The sequence below is a fragment of the Sturnira hondurensis genome, unplaced genomic scaffold, assembly GCF_014824575.4.
Source record: "Sturnira hondurensis isolate 20B ecotype Veracruz unplaced genomic scaffold, ASM1482457v3 Scaffold0001872, whole genome shotgun sequence".
In the NCBI taxonomy this organism is placed as follows: Eukaryota; Metazoa; Chordata; class Mammalia; order Chiroptera; family Phyllostomidae; genus Sturnira; species Sturnira hondurensis.
The window spans coordinates 23,162,878-23,177,025 of NW_028074503.1; the positions used below are offsets into that span (position 1 = coordinate 23,162,878).

At 55.2% G+C, this 14,148-nt stretch overlaps 1 protein-coding gene across 2 annotated transcripts in view; it reads left to right on the forward strand.

Moving 5' to 3' along the window:
• CTIF (cap binding complex dependent translation initiation factor) overlaps window positions 1–14,148 on the forward strand; it is a 249,813-nt gene that overhangs the window by 50,489 nt on the left and 185,176 nt on the right. For both annotated transcript variants that reach the window (XM_037034004.1, XM_037034011.1), the window contains exon 2: window positions 11,465–11,671. In XM_037034004.1, the coding sequence (XP_036889899.1) occupies window positions 11,492–11,671 (180 nt within the window). In that variant the 5' untranslated portion in view covers window positions 11,465–11,491. The remainder of the gene's footprint in view (window positions 1–11,464; window positions 11,672–14,148) is intronic.

Below are 14,148 nucleotides of genomic sequence, written 5' to 3' on the forward strand. Positions count from 1 at the left end.
CAGGAGAAATCCCCTCATTTCTCAGAAGAGGTGAAAGGGGTGCAAAGCCGCGGGAGGCTGGTGTGACCATTATGTGCGTGCAAGACTGTCACAGAGGCATTTTGTCACAGTTTAATTGGCAGTGTTGGTTTTTTTTGTGACTCATAAAATAATGGTGGATCTTATAGTTGATGGCTTCTCTTTCTAAGGTTTCTCCTGGTTTTCACATATGATTGTTATAATTGTGTTTCTCTGTCAATTAGGGCAAGCTAATAGAAATAATCTTGTCTCATTCCTCTCATGTGTCGGTGCTGTTCCTCCAAGACCCACGGCACTTGATACCAGTTGTCTGGTTACTTTCCTGCCTTACCTGTCGTGTCCCTAGCACCGAACACCAAGCTTGAGTGGGTACTTTTTAAAAATGAGTGGGCAGATGAGTGTATGAATGAATGGGTGCGTGGATGGTGGATGGATGGGTGGATGATGGATGGGTGGATGGGGGTGGGTGGGTGGGTGAGTGGATGGATGGGTATATGGATGGACTGGTTAATGGATGGATGGATGGATGGATGGATGGATGGATCTGCTCCAGGAGATGCATCCCCATCTTTGGTGAGGCAGCAGAATCCCTTCTGGGGAAGCTGCAGACTTTTCTCCCAGATTCCGTGGGAAATAGACTGAGTTTTTCGGGCTTTTTGTTGATGCGCTCACACCTCCAGATGACTCTCACCGGGACGTGGCTCCCTAGAGAGTTCTCCAAGGTAATCAGCCAGAGATTCCTACCCAAGGCCATCATCCTGGAGGCAGCGTGTGTAGACACTGGTTTTTTAAACAACTTGATTGAGATGTAATTCACATGTCATACATTTCATGTAGTTAAAGTGAGCTGTTAAATGGTTTTCAGTCTAATCACAGACACGGGCACCCACAGCCAATTTTGGAGCATCTTCATCACCTCAGAAAGGAAGCTCACACCCTATACTGTTGCCACTACCGCCCCGCCCACCCATCCCTTCCCCTGTCCCAGCCCTAAGCAACCACCAGTCTGTTTTCTGTTTCTATAAATGTTCACAATCTGGACATTTTCTATTAGTGGACTCATATAATGGAGTCGTAGTGGTCTTAAAGTTCATTCAGGGTTTAGCATGTATCAGCACTTTCTCCCTTTCTGTGGCCAAATAATGTTTCACTGCATGGGTATACCCACCACATTTTATGGACATTTGGGTTGTTTCCATGTTTGGACTATTATTAAGAAATCGATGTACAAGTTTTTGTGTGGACATGTATTTTCATTTCTCTTGGGTATACACACGCCTCGGCATAGCATCGCTGGGTCTTCCGTCAGCTCTGTGTCGAATCGTTTGAGGAGCTGCTAGACTGTTTTCCACAGCGTCCACACGGTTCCTTCACTCCCACGACCAGCGTGCCAGGGCCCTGGCTCCTCCGTGCCCTCCCCAGTGCTCGACTGAGCGATTCACAAGGTCCTGTCTCCAGTTGGAAGGCCCCTCTATGCCTTCACGTCTGTTCCTTCCTGTGTCTCAGTGGAGTGTGTTGAGGGCTGTGGGGGGGTTGTCAGTTCATTATCTGCCGGGTCGCCACTCGGCTTGCTCCCTGTGGTTGTACCTGGCTGCAGACCGCTCCTGCTGTGTACATGCAAAGAGGTTATCTGTTGCTACCACACTCTAGTGGGTGAAGTTAGCCTCAGGAATAATGGGACTAGGGAACCTGAGGACTGTGGACTATGATGCAGAGCCATCCAGGCTCTGCCACCAGGTGGGCTCTCTCTGCAAGGCATCTGGCTTACAGAGATTCAGGGGAGTCCTTGCTGCAGCCGCCCCAGACTAGCCCTGGACAGCCAGGGTCTCCATAGGCCTCCTGCTGGTAGGCTTCCTGCTGGTAGCCCAAGGCCGTCCATGCATCTTCTGTGGAATCGTACTTTGTGCAAGGCCCTGAAAGTATATGAGGAGAAAGATGAAACAATCCCAGCACGAACACTCTACCCTGTAGTAGTGGGTTCCCAGAGGAAATGGTTTGGAGCCAGACTTCTTGGTTGCCTGTTCCCCTGATTACCTGACCTCAGCTTGTCACAGAGGGAAGCTTTCGGGGAGACCAGCTACAGGAGAACTCCCATACCTGGGTTTTTAGCATGTCCTTGGCCAACAGCTCTCCTCTCTGGCTTGCCCGCCCATTATCCAGACCTCTGTAATTGGGGCTCTGTGTTCTACCACGCTGAAGATATAGCTAGGAAATGTGTGGGCAACTCCTGTCTGCCTCCATGTCCCAATGTATACAACGGGGACAAAAACGGTGCCTATGGTATAGAATTGTCCTGGATTAAGTGAATGTGTACCGGGGATTTATTACAGGGCTTGGCACATAATGAATGCTCAGCAAATGTTAATTAGCATCTTTTATATACGGAGGTGCCATTAGAATTGCTTTAGGAAAATAAATAGGGTATGAGAGGAAAATTGTTTGGAAACCAGTGGTCTATGGGGAACACAGTATCAATGGCTTCCTTTCCTGCTTTAGTAAAGGTCAGGGGCCGCTGTCCCTGGGTAGGAGTAGCCCAGCCTGGGGGCCCCCAGGCAAAGGCAGTGGCTACCACACCAGGAACCAGGGGTCTGGCCTTTTGTTTTCTGTGGGTTTTACACTCCTGGGCTCTGGGTGTTCTTTATCTCCCTGTGGCTCAGAGGGCGTTCAGGGAGAGCTCCAAGGGCCCTGGGTGAGTTACAGTTCCGGTAGTCGCTGTCTAGGGGCCTCAGGCATCGTGACTGACACACGTCAGCTAATCCAGCAGAGAGGGGCCCGCCCAGCCTCACTGCATTAGCTGCACCCACGCTGCTGTGCCACCATCTCGGTGCCCATGGGCAGCCAGCAGTTCCTACCTGCTAATACCGAAGAGGACAGAATGTAGTTACCTGCTGGCCATGTGCTCATTTCGGGGAACCCATCCTCAAATACTCACTGCTTAACTAAATGTCCAGTGGGCCCAGGCCTGGCTCCCAGGGGATGAGAGGAGGAGCAGACACATGCTGGGCCTCCAGGAGCTCTCGGTGTGTTTGGGGACAGAGGTGGCCCCTCAGGCCACTTCAGGGCTGAGCTGGGGTGTGGTCAGGGCATTAAGGGGAGTGGCAGGACAGCCCTGTGCTTTTATCTGCCCCTTCTCGCCTCCCTTGAGATACCAGAAAGGGCACACCTTTCCCAGGACAGAGCTCGGCAGCTCTGTGTTCTGTGGTTGGCCGTTTCCTTTGCTTCCAGCGCAGCTCTGCCCTTTCCCAGTGACACGCTCTTCCTCCACCAGCTGCGGCCGACTGCTGCCAGGTGGGTGTTGAGTCCTTCCCGGAGCCTTTCTTTTTCTTTGCATTGATTCTGCATATTTCAGTGTTGGACTGTCATGTATTGATTTCACACTCTAACTCCCAGGGGACAGTTCTTGTTCTTGACTTCCAAGTTATTAGGGACACCTGTAATTTTTGGTCTATGACTCACTTGCAGTTACTTCCTTATGGGGATCTCAAACTCGGGTGGCTGTGAGGCTCAGGCAGGTGACGCATGAGTGAGTGCCCAGCCATGTGAGAATGGTGGTTGTGGGCAGCGGGAAGACATTAAGGAGCACTGAGGTCTGTGGAGAACTAGCAGTTCCATGCCCTGTCTGAAGGGGTCAGCACTGCTCAGCTCTAGCCCACGGCTGCAGTGTGGGGCAGTGGGCCAGTGTGGCTGGATCTCCCCCTTTTGTTTTTTAGGGTTTTTTCCCTAAAAATATTTTTTCTTTGGATCTCCCAATTTTTAAAGAAAATCAGAAATGTGCGTTTTAAAAAAAAAAACATAAAATGTTTTGACTCAAATATTTTTAAAATACTGACTAGGCAAAATAAAACTCACTGTGGTCCAGCCCCAAACAGGCATGTGCCATCTCTGCTTTGTGGCTGTGCTCCTGTGCAGCTAGTCATCCAAGGCAGGGGCAGAGGTCAAAGGCCCCATGAGCAGCTGCTTTGGGTGCTCCGAGGGGTGGGGGTCACTGTGAGCTGGAGCGGTCAGGGTGGTCCAGGAGGTGGGCTTGAACTGTTGTTAAGGATGAAGAGGGGAGAGGAGAAGGGGTGCTGTTCTCAAAGGGACCCAGCTCCGCCCTCCCAGCCCCGGGCCAGGCCTGGAGGGTCACAGCCCTGCTGAGGGTCAGGCCACATGGAAGCTGGGAACAGGTCTGACCCCCATCGGACTCCTTGGGAACCGCTCGACACTGTCACTGCTCCAGCTGGGCTCTAGTTCAGGAAGTTGTTGCCAAGAGAAAGAGATCTGACTGAGGACCCTGGTTACCCCGAGAGAGACACTGGAGAGAGTGTCACCTGAGAAGGAGGCCCTCAGGTGCTGGGCCACCATGCTTGGAGGAGCTTCCCGGCCTTCACCTGAGGTGCTCTCACAGGTACATTGCAGGTTCAGAGCAGGACACTGTTGGTCTCCCTTCCCAGCATGCCCTGAGTTGGTTTTTACTCTGTCAACTCAGAAGCTTTTGAAGGCCAGTGGTGGGCCTGCCCTACCTACCACTAGAGCCCATAGAGGGGAGAGCATGGCTCTCCATGGGTCAGTCCATGGTAAAGGTTAACCCAGGAATTAGAATACAGAAAAGGGCCAAACCAAGGCCCATCCAGGGCATGGGGTGGGGCAGGGGGAGGGCACATTAGGGAGTAGTGGGGTCTGTGGCTAGCTGGGGTGCAGAAATAGCAGTGACTAGTGATAGCCAGAGTAGCCAAGGGGGCTTCATGGAGAAGGTGTGTCTGGAGCTGGACCGGAGGGAGAGGGTGCAGTTTGGAGAGGCAGGAGAAAATGCAGAGGACAGAGTGGGGCACAGCAGGGGTGGATCACACCCATGAGTGAGTGCCTGCTGTGCATCTGGCTGTGTGGGGCACGTTCTCCTGCGTTCTCTCATGTAACCCTCACCACACTTTACAAGGGACACTTGCATCATCAGTCTACTTTACAGATGAGGAACAGGCTGCCCCAGGTCAACCAGATAGGCAGTGAATTAGCCCGCACTGGAACCAAGCGTGGGAACCATTACCATTATGTTCCCCCGTCTTGGAGCCAGGGGCAGTGAAGAAGCCACCAGACTCCAGCCAGGGATGTGGCTGGCTAGCCAATGACCCTCCAGCTTTGATATTTTATCACCCCTATGTGACTTCACCTGTGACTTCCATGACCCTTGGTGCCTGTAGGACATGGCATGCAGCAGGCGCTCAGTACCTGCTGGGGTGAATTGCCTCTCATCAGGAGGCTCTTGGGGTCAGATGGCCTTGGTGGCCAGTAGGGAGGGGCATTAGTCCACTCCCAGCACCCTTGGCCTAATGTCCTAAAAGCTGGGAGGGACTAGGGTGAGCCTGGGCCCAGTGGCAGGGGGCAAGAGTGCTGAGGAGGCCCACTCTGGGAAAGAGGGTGGTGGGGTGGGTGTGGGATGGCTAGGAGCCACAGCCCAGTCTTTGTCCTGGGTTTGGGGTCATGAGAGGTATAGGATGGAGGGGGGCCTCAGGGACCATGCCATCTTGTCAAGACAAGATAAAAACCCATAAAAAATTCAAGAGCAGGACAAGAGTTGGATAACAGCACAGGGGCAGATGGGAAGGTGTCAGGAGTCAGCCGATGCTCAGTGCCAAGGGAGCAGGTTGGGGGGTCAGCGCAGAGAGCCCGTGGAGGTTCCTGTGGGGCTTGGGGGCTCGAGGGCAGAGCAGGCCTGAACAACGGGGATGTCCAGGGACAAAGGAAGGGCTGGACCTCCCAGAGCCCACCTGGTCTGCCTGTGTGCAGTCCTCCGCAGAGCCAGGGAAGCTGCTGTGTCAGGGTTTGTCCCCCGAGGGCATGTCCCCATCAGGAGCCTGCGATCTCATGTGCCCCCTGGCAGACTGGGAAGGAGGCCACCCTCACCCTGGCAGGGGCCCTCGCTCCTGCTCCCTGTCGGGGCACCGGCTGCAGTGGGCATGCCCAGGAAAGGAGGACTCTCAGCAAATCTCATGCCTTCCTGGCCTGCCGCAACCTGTCCCTCATGGTGGAAATCCCGCCCAGCTCCTCAGTTACTGCTCAGGGTCCGCTGCCTCAGAGTGTGCGTTCTAACAAGGTTGCCAGTGTTTTGTGTGCAACTTGAAGTTTGGGATGCATTGCTCTGGGCCACTGAAACTCTTATTTTTTTAAAGATTTTATTTATTTGTTTTTAGAGATAGAGCAAGGGAGGGAGGAAGAAAGGGTAAAAAACATCATTGTATGAAAGAAAGATCCATTGGTTGCCTCTCACACGGCCCCAACTGGGGACCTGGCCAGCAACCCAGGCATGTGCCCCAGCTGGGAATTGAACCGGCGACCTTTTGGACGGTGGTACAGTGTCCAACCCACTGGACCACGTAAACCCCTAAGACTATGCCTCTCAGAAAGCAATGTCTTTTCCATGCATGGGTGAAACGAAAGTCCCCTGAAACAGTTGTCCCACTCACAGTGTGTTTCACTCGCGGGCATTTTCAATGTAGTTCTGCGTCTTTGATGTGAAGATCAGAATTTTGTTTTACAGTGTACATTCTACAGCCCACGCAATCCCCGAGACCCACAATTTGAAAAAGAGTATGTACCTCGCTAACACCTGTCTGATGTCTGAGTGACGAGGGTCACACACGAGTGTTGTGGGGGGACAGTCAGTGATTTAGAGGACACCAGGTATCCTGGACTCCTGAGGTAGCAAACGTTGCCACTTTCCGACCTTTCCCATGTCCCGTGGTTGGAGACCTGAGGCTCCTGGCTGTGGAGGCGTTGGTGGAATTCCCCTTTTCTTTGGCAAACACCTAGACACGTCCCAGAGTCCTCGGGTCATGACCGACAGGGACAGCCAAGCACAGGGCTGCAGTTGCAAGGGAAAGGCATTGTCCCTGGAGTCCCATTTATGCAAGAGGTGAAGTGTGGGCTGGACTTGGAGGGGCGGGCTGGCAGCGAACATCATGAAGGGGGTCCCGTGGCTCCCTTGGGAGAGCTGTGGGCGTGCTCTGTCCCCAGCAGGCAGCATGGCCGTGGCCTGGCCCTGCCCTGCCTGACAGCCTTGTTGCAGGCTCTGGGGGAGGGCATCGGTTGCCAACACCATGTAGAGGTAGGAAGGGGAGAGGGGTTGGCCTATGCATAACAGGGTCACCAGGAGGCAATTGCTGGAGGGCATCCCCGGGGAGCGAGGCTGTGCTGCTGCTGGAGGCAAAGGAAGGGGCCCTGGGAAAGGTAGGTGGGTGAGATTCAACACAAGGTGAGCAGTGGGGCCAAGCTGGAGGGCCCTGCTGTCCACCCACAGCTTGGTGCGCCCACCTCCATCTTCAGAGCCGGTCTCCCACTGGGATGGGTGGGCGGACCCACAGGCCCCAAGGCCGCTGAGCTCGGGAGCCTAGAGCAAGCCCCTCTGTGGCCCTGCATAGCGCCCCCGCAGCTGGCCTGGGGTCCAGGAGAGGCTGGGCCCCTGCAGCAGCCAAAGGCAAAAACAAACCAACAACCACGCATCAGGAAAGCAGAGAGGAGTCTGGAATGTAGAAATAGAGGTCTTCCCAGGCTTCCTCTGTAAGATCCCAGGAGAGTGGGGTGCCCACTGAGTTGCACGGGGAGGGCCTGAGGGAAAGGCCTGATGAAGGGCAAGAGGCACACACTGCCACCCCGCAGGCCCTGGGAGGGTGGATTCCATAGAGGAGAGCTGGGGGCAGAGAAGAAGTCTCTCATCTGGTCTGCAGGTCACTGAATTTATCTTGGGAACTGTGGGAGGAGGTAATGCCTCTTAATGCCTTGGCTGTTCTTAAAGGGATTGGCCGAATTTATAGCTCCTAATGCCATTTGTTGCTGGGTGGGAGGAAAGGGTGCTGAGCTGGCTGGGAAGGTTCCAGCTCCTTGCCTCTGGGCGCTCTGTTTGCCTCCAGACCTCCAGGTCTGATGGTCGCAGGCTCAAAGGCAGGTAGGGGTCGGGGCTGGGGGTGCAGAGACTCCTGGCCTCAGGCCGAGAGCCCCATGCCACCTCGGCTGAGTGCCCATTGCCAAGGAAGCCGCACCACTCTGGGCAGAGGGCAGCAAGGAAAAGGTCCACCTGGGTCTGGCCAGGGAGGACATGGTGTTTTTGTTTCTGGCCTTAAAAATAGTCACCCAGACTCACCTGGCTGTAGTGACAAGCAGAGAACCCAACTGGCTATTGTAGGGGGTGCCCTGGGCCCCTGGGCCTGGGACAAGGTCCCTTAATAACACCAGGGGGAGAATGAGGACCACCCCTTTCAACAGGCAAGTGTAGGTGGGCCCAAGTCCTGTCTGGGAAGCACACCACGAAGTCCCCTCACCTTTCCATTTCCTCTGCACACCCAGGCCCACCCCTCCTGCCTGCAGGCCCAGCACCGCCTGCCCTTTACAGCAAAGAGCAGCCTCAGCGCTTTCCCCACTCCCGCTGCTTCCCTTTTTGTCATCCAGGGCCATCACCTGGTGGGGTGTGGGGGCAGGGCGAGGAGGGAGGGCGATGCACCCTGGGATGGGGCCTCCGCTCTGCAGGGCTCTGCATGGGGCTGCACCAAGGTGTCTCCGGCTTCCTCCTCTTCTCTCTGTTCCCTCTGGTCCCATCCCCCTTGTCACTTTCACTGGTCATTAAAACAGAAGCTCCTCTTGCTGAGTCTCAGCTTCACCAGCGGCCCAGCCGTTTGGAGATTTCCCATCCTGCTCCTGCTGTGAATGGGAAACTGAGCTGGGAGGCGCCTGAAAGCACAGGCAGGAAGGGAGTGGAACACACCCTTGAGGAAAGATTCCCCTTATTTTCCTGTGTCTCCACCAGCCTGAGGGCTTACTTCTGGGCCTCCTCACTCCTTTTGTCTTAAAAATGGGGCAGAACTTGTAGGTACGCCCCCCAGAGAATTAGAAAGAGACTTAAACAGGTATGTGTGCAGCCATGTTCATAGCCACGCTACTCACCGTAGACAAAGGTGGACAAATGGATGGTCAGAACATGGGCTACACACACACTGTATCATTGTATACGCTGTATTATTGAGCCATAAAAAGGCCTGAGATTCTGACACATGCTACCACATGGAGAACCCTGAGGACATTATGATGAGTGGAATGCGCTGCCTGCAGAAGGACAAATACTGTGCGACTCCACTCACACGAGGTTCCCAGCAGAGATAAACACAGAGACAGAAGGCCGAACCACGGGTGCCCGGGGCTCGGGGAGGGGGAGTGAGGGGCTGATGCTTAACGGGCATCAAGTTTCTGTTTGAGAAGAGGAAGAAGTTTTGGAGGTGAACAGTGATGGTGGTTTTACCTCCATTGTGAATTCTGTTCATGCCACCAAACTGTACACTTGAAAACGATTATAGTCCCGCCTGTGTGGCTCAGTGGGTTGGAGCGCTGTCCCGTAAACTGGACAGTAGCAGGTTTGATTCCCAGCCGGGGCACATGCCTAGGTTGCGGGTCCGGTCCCCACCAGGGTGTTTTCTCCTTCCTGTCTTGTGCAGGGATGAAGCAGGGCGGGCTCTTCGGCTGATGGAGGGGCTTCTCAGCTCTCTGCTTGGGACTCGTCCTGTAATGAACCAGTGAGCCCAAGTGACAGGTTAGCCTGGTTTCCCCTCAGCAAGCAGAGTTCCTGGAAGCACCCCAGGAACAGGAGCCCCTGCAGGGAGTAACGTGGGGTGGGGGGAGAGCCAGGCAAAAGGTGTATAGATCTGGTCACCACTGTGGGACAGCACCTCAGAACTGTCACCTGAGAGATCTTTTATTTATTTTTTTTAAGGATTTTATTTATATATTTTTAGAGAGAGGGGAAGGGAGGGAAAAAGAGAGAGAAACGCTGATGTGTGGTTGCCGCTCACGCGGCCCTCACTGGGGACCTGGCCTGGAACCCAGGGAGGGCGAGTCCTCCTTTTTCCCTCTGGCCACCAGTATTCTGCAGGGTGGGAATGGGGCTCAACGCCAGTCCCTTTCCTCAGGAAGCCAGCGTGGGTTTGGGGCTCCCTCAAGGTATGGCCCTGGGAGAGGCCGGCAGAGCAGGACAGAGACTGCGGCTGGAGGCAGTTGGGGACTCCATCCTCTCAGAAAAGCTCCCTACAGGCTCCTGCAAGACCCAGTCCTCACCTTTACCGGTGAAACCCTAGATGAGATCCGAAGTCACTGAGGAATAATGGGCATGGTCTGAGGTGCCACCTTTTCCTGCAGGCGACTCCTTTCAGCCCTCTCTGGACATCAGTCTTACTGTGCCACGGGCTGAGGCCAGCAGCCGGGCAGGGGCCCAGCCCATCAGAGCCCAGCATCTCCATGCAGAGTAAGAAGCACACAGGCAGCCCTTGAGTTCACTGTGCACTGGAAGAGCAGCGGGGACTGGAGAAGGGGAAGGTGTCCTGAGGGCCTGAGCAGACTGCCAGGGGTGGGATGGAGAGGCAGTGAGGTGTAGGTGGCCCTGGAGCTCTGCTGTGCTGACTTGGGCAAGTTACTTAACCTCTCTGAACCTCTGTTTTCTAAGTAGTACAGTTATACTGATTTCATAGAGTTGTCATGGGGGGTAAGTGGGTGAAGGCATATCAAGTGCTGAGAATTGGAGAAGAGTGCCTGGCACGTGATCTGGGAGCAGTACACATCAGTTATTAGTGGAAGTTGCAGCATTCATGCGCATAGACCAGACCGGGTGAACCCTTTGCCCATTGGCTGCCACTAAACCTGGGGGTTGGGCCAGGTGCCAGGTGGCCTTGATGTACTGTTCTAGCATTCTGTGCATGTGCTAGATGGAGCTCCCCACAGCCTCGCACAGCTTCCCTGCAGCTGGCCTGGGGTCCAAGGGAGACTGGGCTCCTTGCAGCAGCCATAACCCAAGCAACTGAATCAGGAAACCAGTTGAAGGAGGTGCGTGTCGACCATCGCCAACCCAACCTGTAGGGAGGCCAGCATGGGTCAGGTGTGGGGAAGTCAGCATTCGTGGACTCGGCGGCATTTCTGGAACCCACTGGGCCATTCCTTGCCCTGCTTGGGATCCATTAGTTAAAATATCAACAAACCCGTCATCATTGGCGAATAACGATGTTCTAAAAAAGTTCTCAGTAATCCAAGGTTTTGAAATTCAAATGTCCCTTGAAACATACTAGGACCTTGTCTTTGTTATCAACCGTCACGGACTAGGCGCAGGCAGCCCTCTGTGGTCTCGGAGCTCAGTGCAGGCGTTGTTCAGGTCCTCTGCACCTGTCCAGTGGTGGAGGTTTTGTGGACAACCGCTGCTAGCTCTGATGGGGAAACTGCCTGCCCGCTGTGTCCTGGAGCCGAGCATGGTACGGTCTGGGTAAGGACGGACACCAAGCATCGCGCAGGTTACTGTGTTGGTCAGTTAGGGACGTTCCCTGCCTCCTGTAGCCTCAGTTTCCCTCTCCATACAGAGGAATTACAGCACACGCTTCCCACTAACGAGGGCGTTATCTCCGCCTCCAGCTTTGCCTCACGGAGCCTTGTCCTTTCTCCCCCACAGCCCTGACCCAGGCCCTGGGCAGGAGGCATGGAGAACTCCTCAGCCGCGTCCGCCTCCTCCGAGGCTGGGAGCAGCCGCTCCCAGGAGATCGAGGAGCTGGAACGCTTCATCGACAGCTACGTGCTCGAGTACCAGGTGCAGGGGCTGCTGGCTGACAAGACGGAGGCTGACGGCGAGAGCGAGAAGACGCAGTCCCACATCTCCCAGGTGAGCGCTGCCCCCAGACACCTGGGGTGGGGGGCAGGGGCCTGGGCAGGTACGGGGCCTGGGCAAACTCACAGGGTGGGTGAGGGGACCCTACATCCAGACAGCATCTGGTTGTCTTGCCTTAGATTGCTGGTGTGGGTGGTCCCACCCACAGGGCATGGGATCCACGCAGGAGCCCCTCTCCAACCTTCTGGCCACTTCTGTTCTGTCCTGCCCCACTGGGCAAATGTGTAGTTCCTAGAACACAGATTTACTGAGCACCTACCATGTGCTGTACCCTATTCCCCATCCTTCTTGGGTCCTAGAAGAGATCTGGAGATGGTAACTTGTCCAAAATGCACACAATGAGAAGTCTGTGGCTTGTGAGCCTTCTCTCTGATTTCAAACACAGGCACTTTGCTGTTGGCAGCCATAGAAATGAGTCCCTCGGGCAGTCCCCCAGGGCTCTGTGCGTCACACCTGGTCAGGCACAGGAGGCTTCTGACCAGGCTCTTGGGCTGGCCTCACCCCATCCTGGGTCAGTCCACGGCAGCCCTGGTCCTGTGTGGAAAGTGGACTCAGACGAAAGACCGTGGGCCGAGACTGGAAGTCTCGAGTTCTCCCGAGTAGAGTCTGAGCCATCGATGGTGGCAACCCTATTACGTGTGCGTTTTCCTAACACCGTAAATCTTCAGTAGATGTTTGCGTGAGAGCTGGCTCCAGATTTGCTTCTAGCTGCCTGCGTGACCTTGGGCAAACCCCCCAACTCCTGTAAGGCTTGGTTTCCTTAGCCAGCCTGTGGGGACAAGCCTATGGCCTCAGGAATGTTGGAAGGTCAGAGACGCAGAGTGCTGTCTGCACAAGGAGGTACGGGAAGGTCTCTTCCATTCAGGGTGGGTGCCAGGTGTCCACCTCTTACACTTGTTGGAACTCCTGTGTCCAGGAGAGGAGAGACACTGGGTGCCCTGCTTGGAGCAAAGCTGGAGGCCGCTGGCTAGGTGGGCAGAAGATTCAGACCTTCCAGCTTCTTAAAAAGCCAGACAGACACGTGGGTTTCCTGGAACTCAGAACAAGTGTCAACCTGGGAAACTCTGAAGCCCAGGAGGCCCCCCGCCTTATCTCCACTGGGGGATAAAAAGAAGAAATCGTCCCAGAGAGAGAGTGGAAGTGTGTGTGATGTTTCCCTTAGTGTCCCTGAAGTTCTGGAATCACAGTTAGTGGACTTTGTCTGAGGTCCGCTCTGTGGTGAGTTTTGAACACCTGCCCCATGGCCGGCACTGTCCTTGGACTAGGTATCTGGGCAAAACAGACGAACATCTGTCCTCGTGGGAGGTCTCTTTAGTGGCAGGTGACAATGGCTGTGGAGAAAAATAAAGCCAGAAAATGGAATGGGGAGTGATGAGGGGCAGGGAGGGTTTGCAGATGTACATAGCAAGCCCGTGAAGGTGCCACTGAGGAGGTGGAGGGGGCAGGCGTCACAGGGAGGGACATTCCAGACGGAGCGAACAGCAGGTGCAAAGGCCCGAGCTGGGAGGTGCCCCAGGTGCAGCAGGGAGGCCAGTGTGTGGCCGGAGCAGAGAGGAGGAGCGGGAGCCAGAGCAGGGGAATCAGGGAGAAAGGATGTGCCGAGCCCTGGGGTCTGCCAACGTTTAGAAAGCAGGGGTGTGACGAGGAACCGGCGACAGACCAGGAGGCGTAGACAGAAAGGCAGGAGGGAGCTGGGGCAACTGTGGAGTCCTGAAAGCCCCAGGGAGAATGTGCTTCAAGGAAGAGGGGGGCACATTGACTGTGTTTGGGCTGCTGCGGGGCATGGAAGAGCAGGACTGAGGATAACCAGATAGAGGCATCAGGGCTACTCGTGATCCTAGAGAGGTAAAGGTCGAGTGGTGGGGGCGAAGGTCAAGGAGACAGATCGGAGATGAAGAGGGTGATACAGATCCTCTCTGTATTACGGGGTTTTGTTGTACGGGGAGAGACACGTTTGGGGACGTGAGGTCAGAACAGGAGTGTTTACAACACGTTGTGCATGGAAGGGAAGAACCCAGGGCAGAGGGGATGGTTGCTGGAGCCCTGGCCTTGAGTAGGAGAGAGAACTTGGCCTTGGCTGGGCCCCCGCAGCTCACCCACAACCACAGGAGGGAGTTGCCAGGCTTGCAGCCCCACCTTTAGACTGGCACCTGCTGGTCAGAGGAGAGCGCTTCTCAGCAGAGCTGGGCGCTTCTCCAGCTGCTCGCGGCCACGGCGGTGCAGGTGCAGTTATGAGGGGAGTTTAGCCAGGTTGGGAGTCCTCTGGGCGAGGACAGTGGCCGGGAGAAGGGAGAGGTAGATGAAGGAGTGGCGAGTGAGGTTCCCTGACTCTGAGCCAGGCCAGGAGGGCAGTGGGTGGTGGACACTGGTGGGTGGTGGGTCAGTGAACTGGAGGCCCTTGAATCGTCAGTGTTCTGGTACAAAAGGAGTGAGCCAGAAGGAGAGGTGTGTCCAGGAGAGGGAGGTTTGAA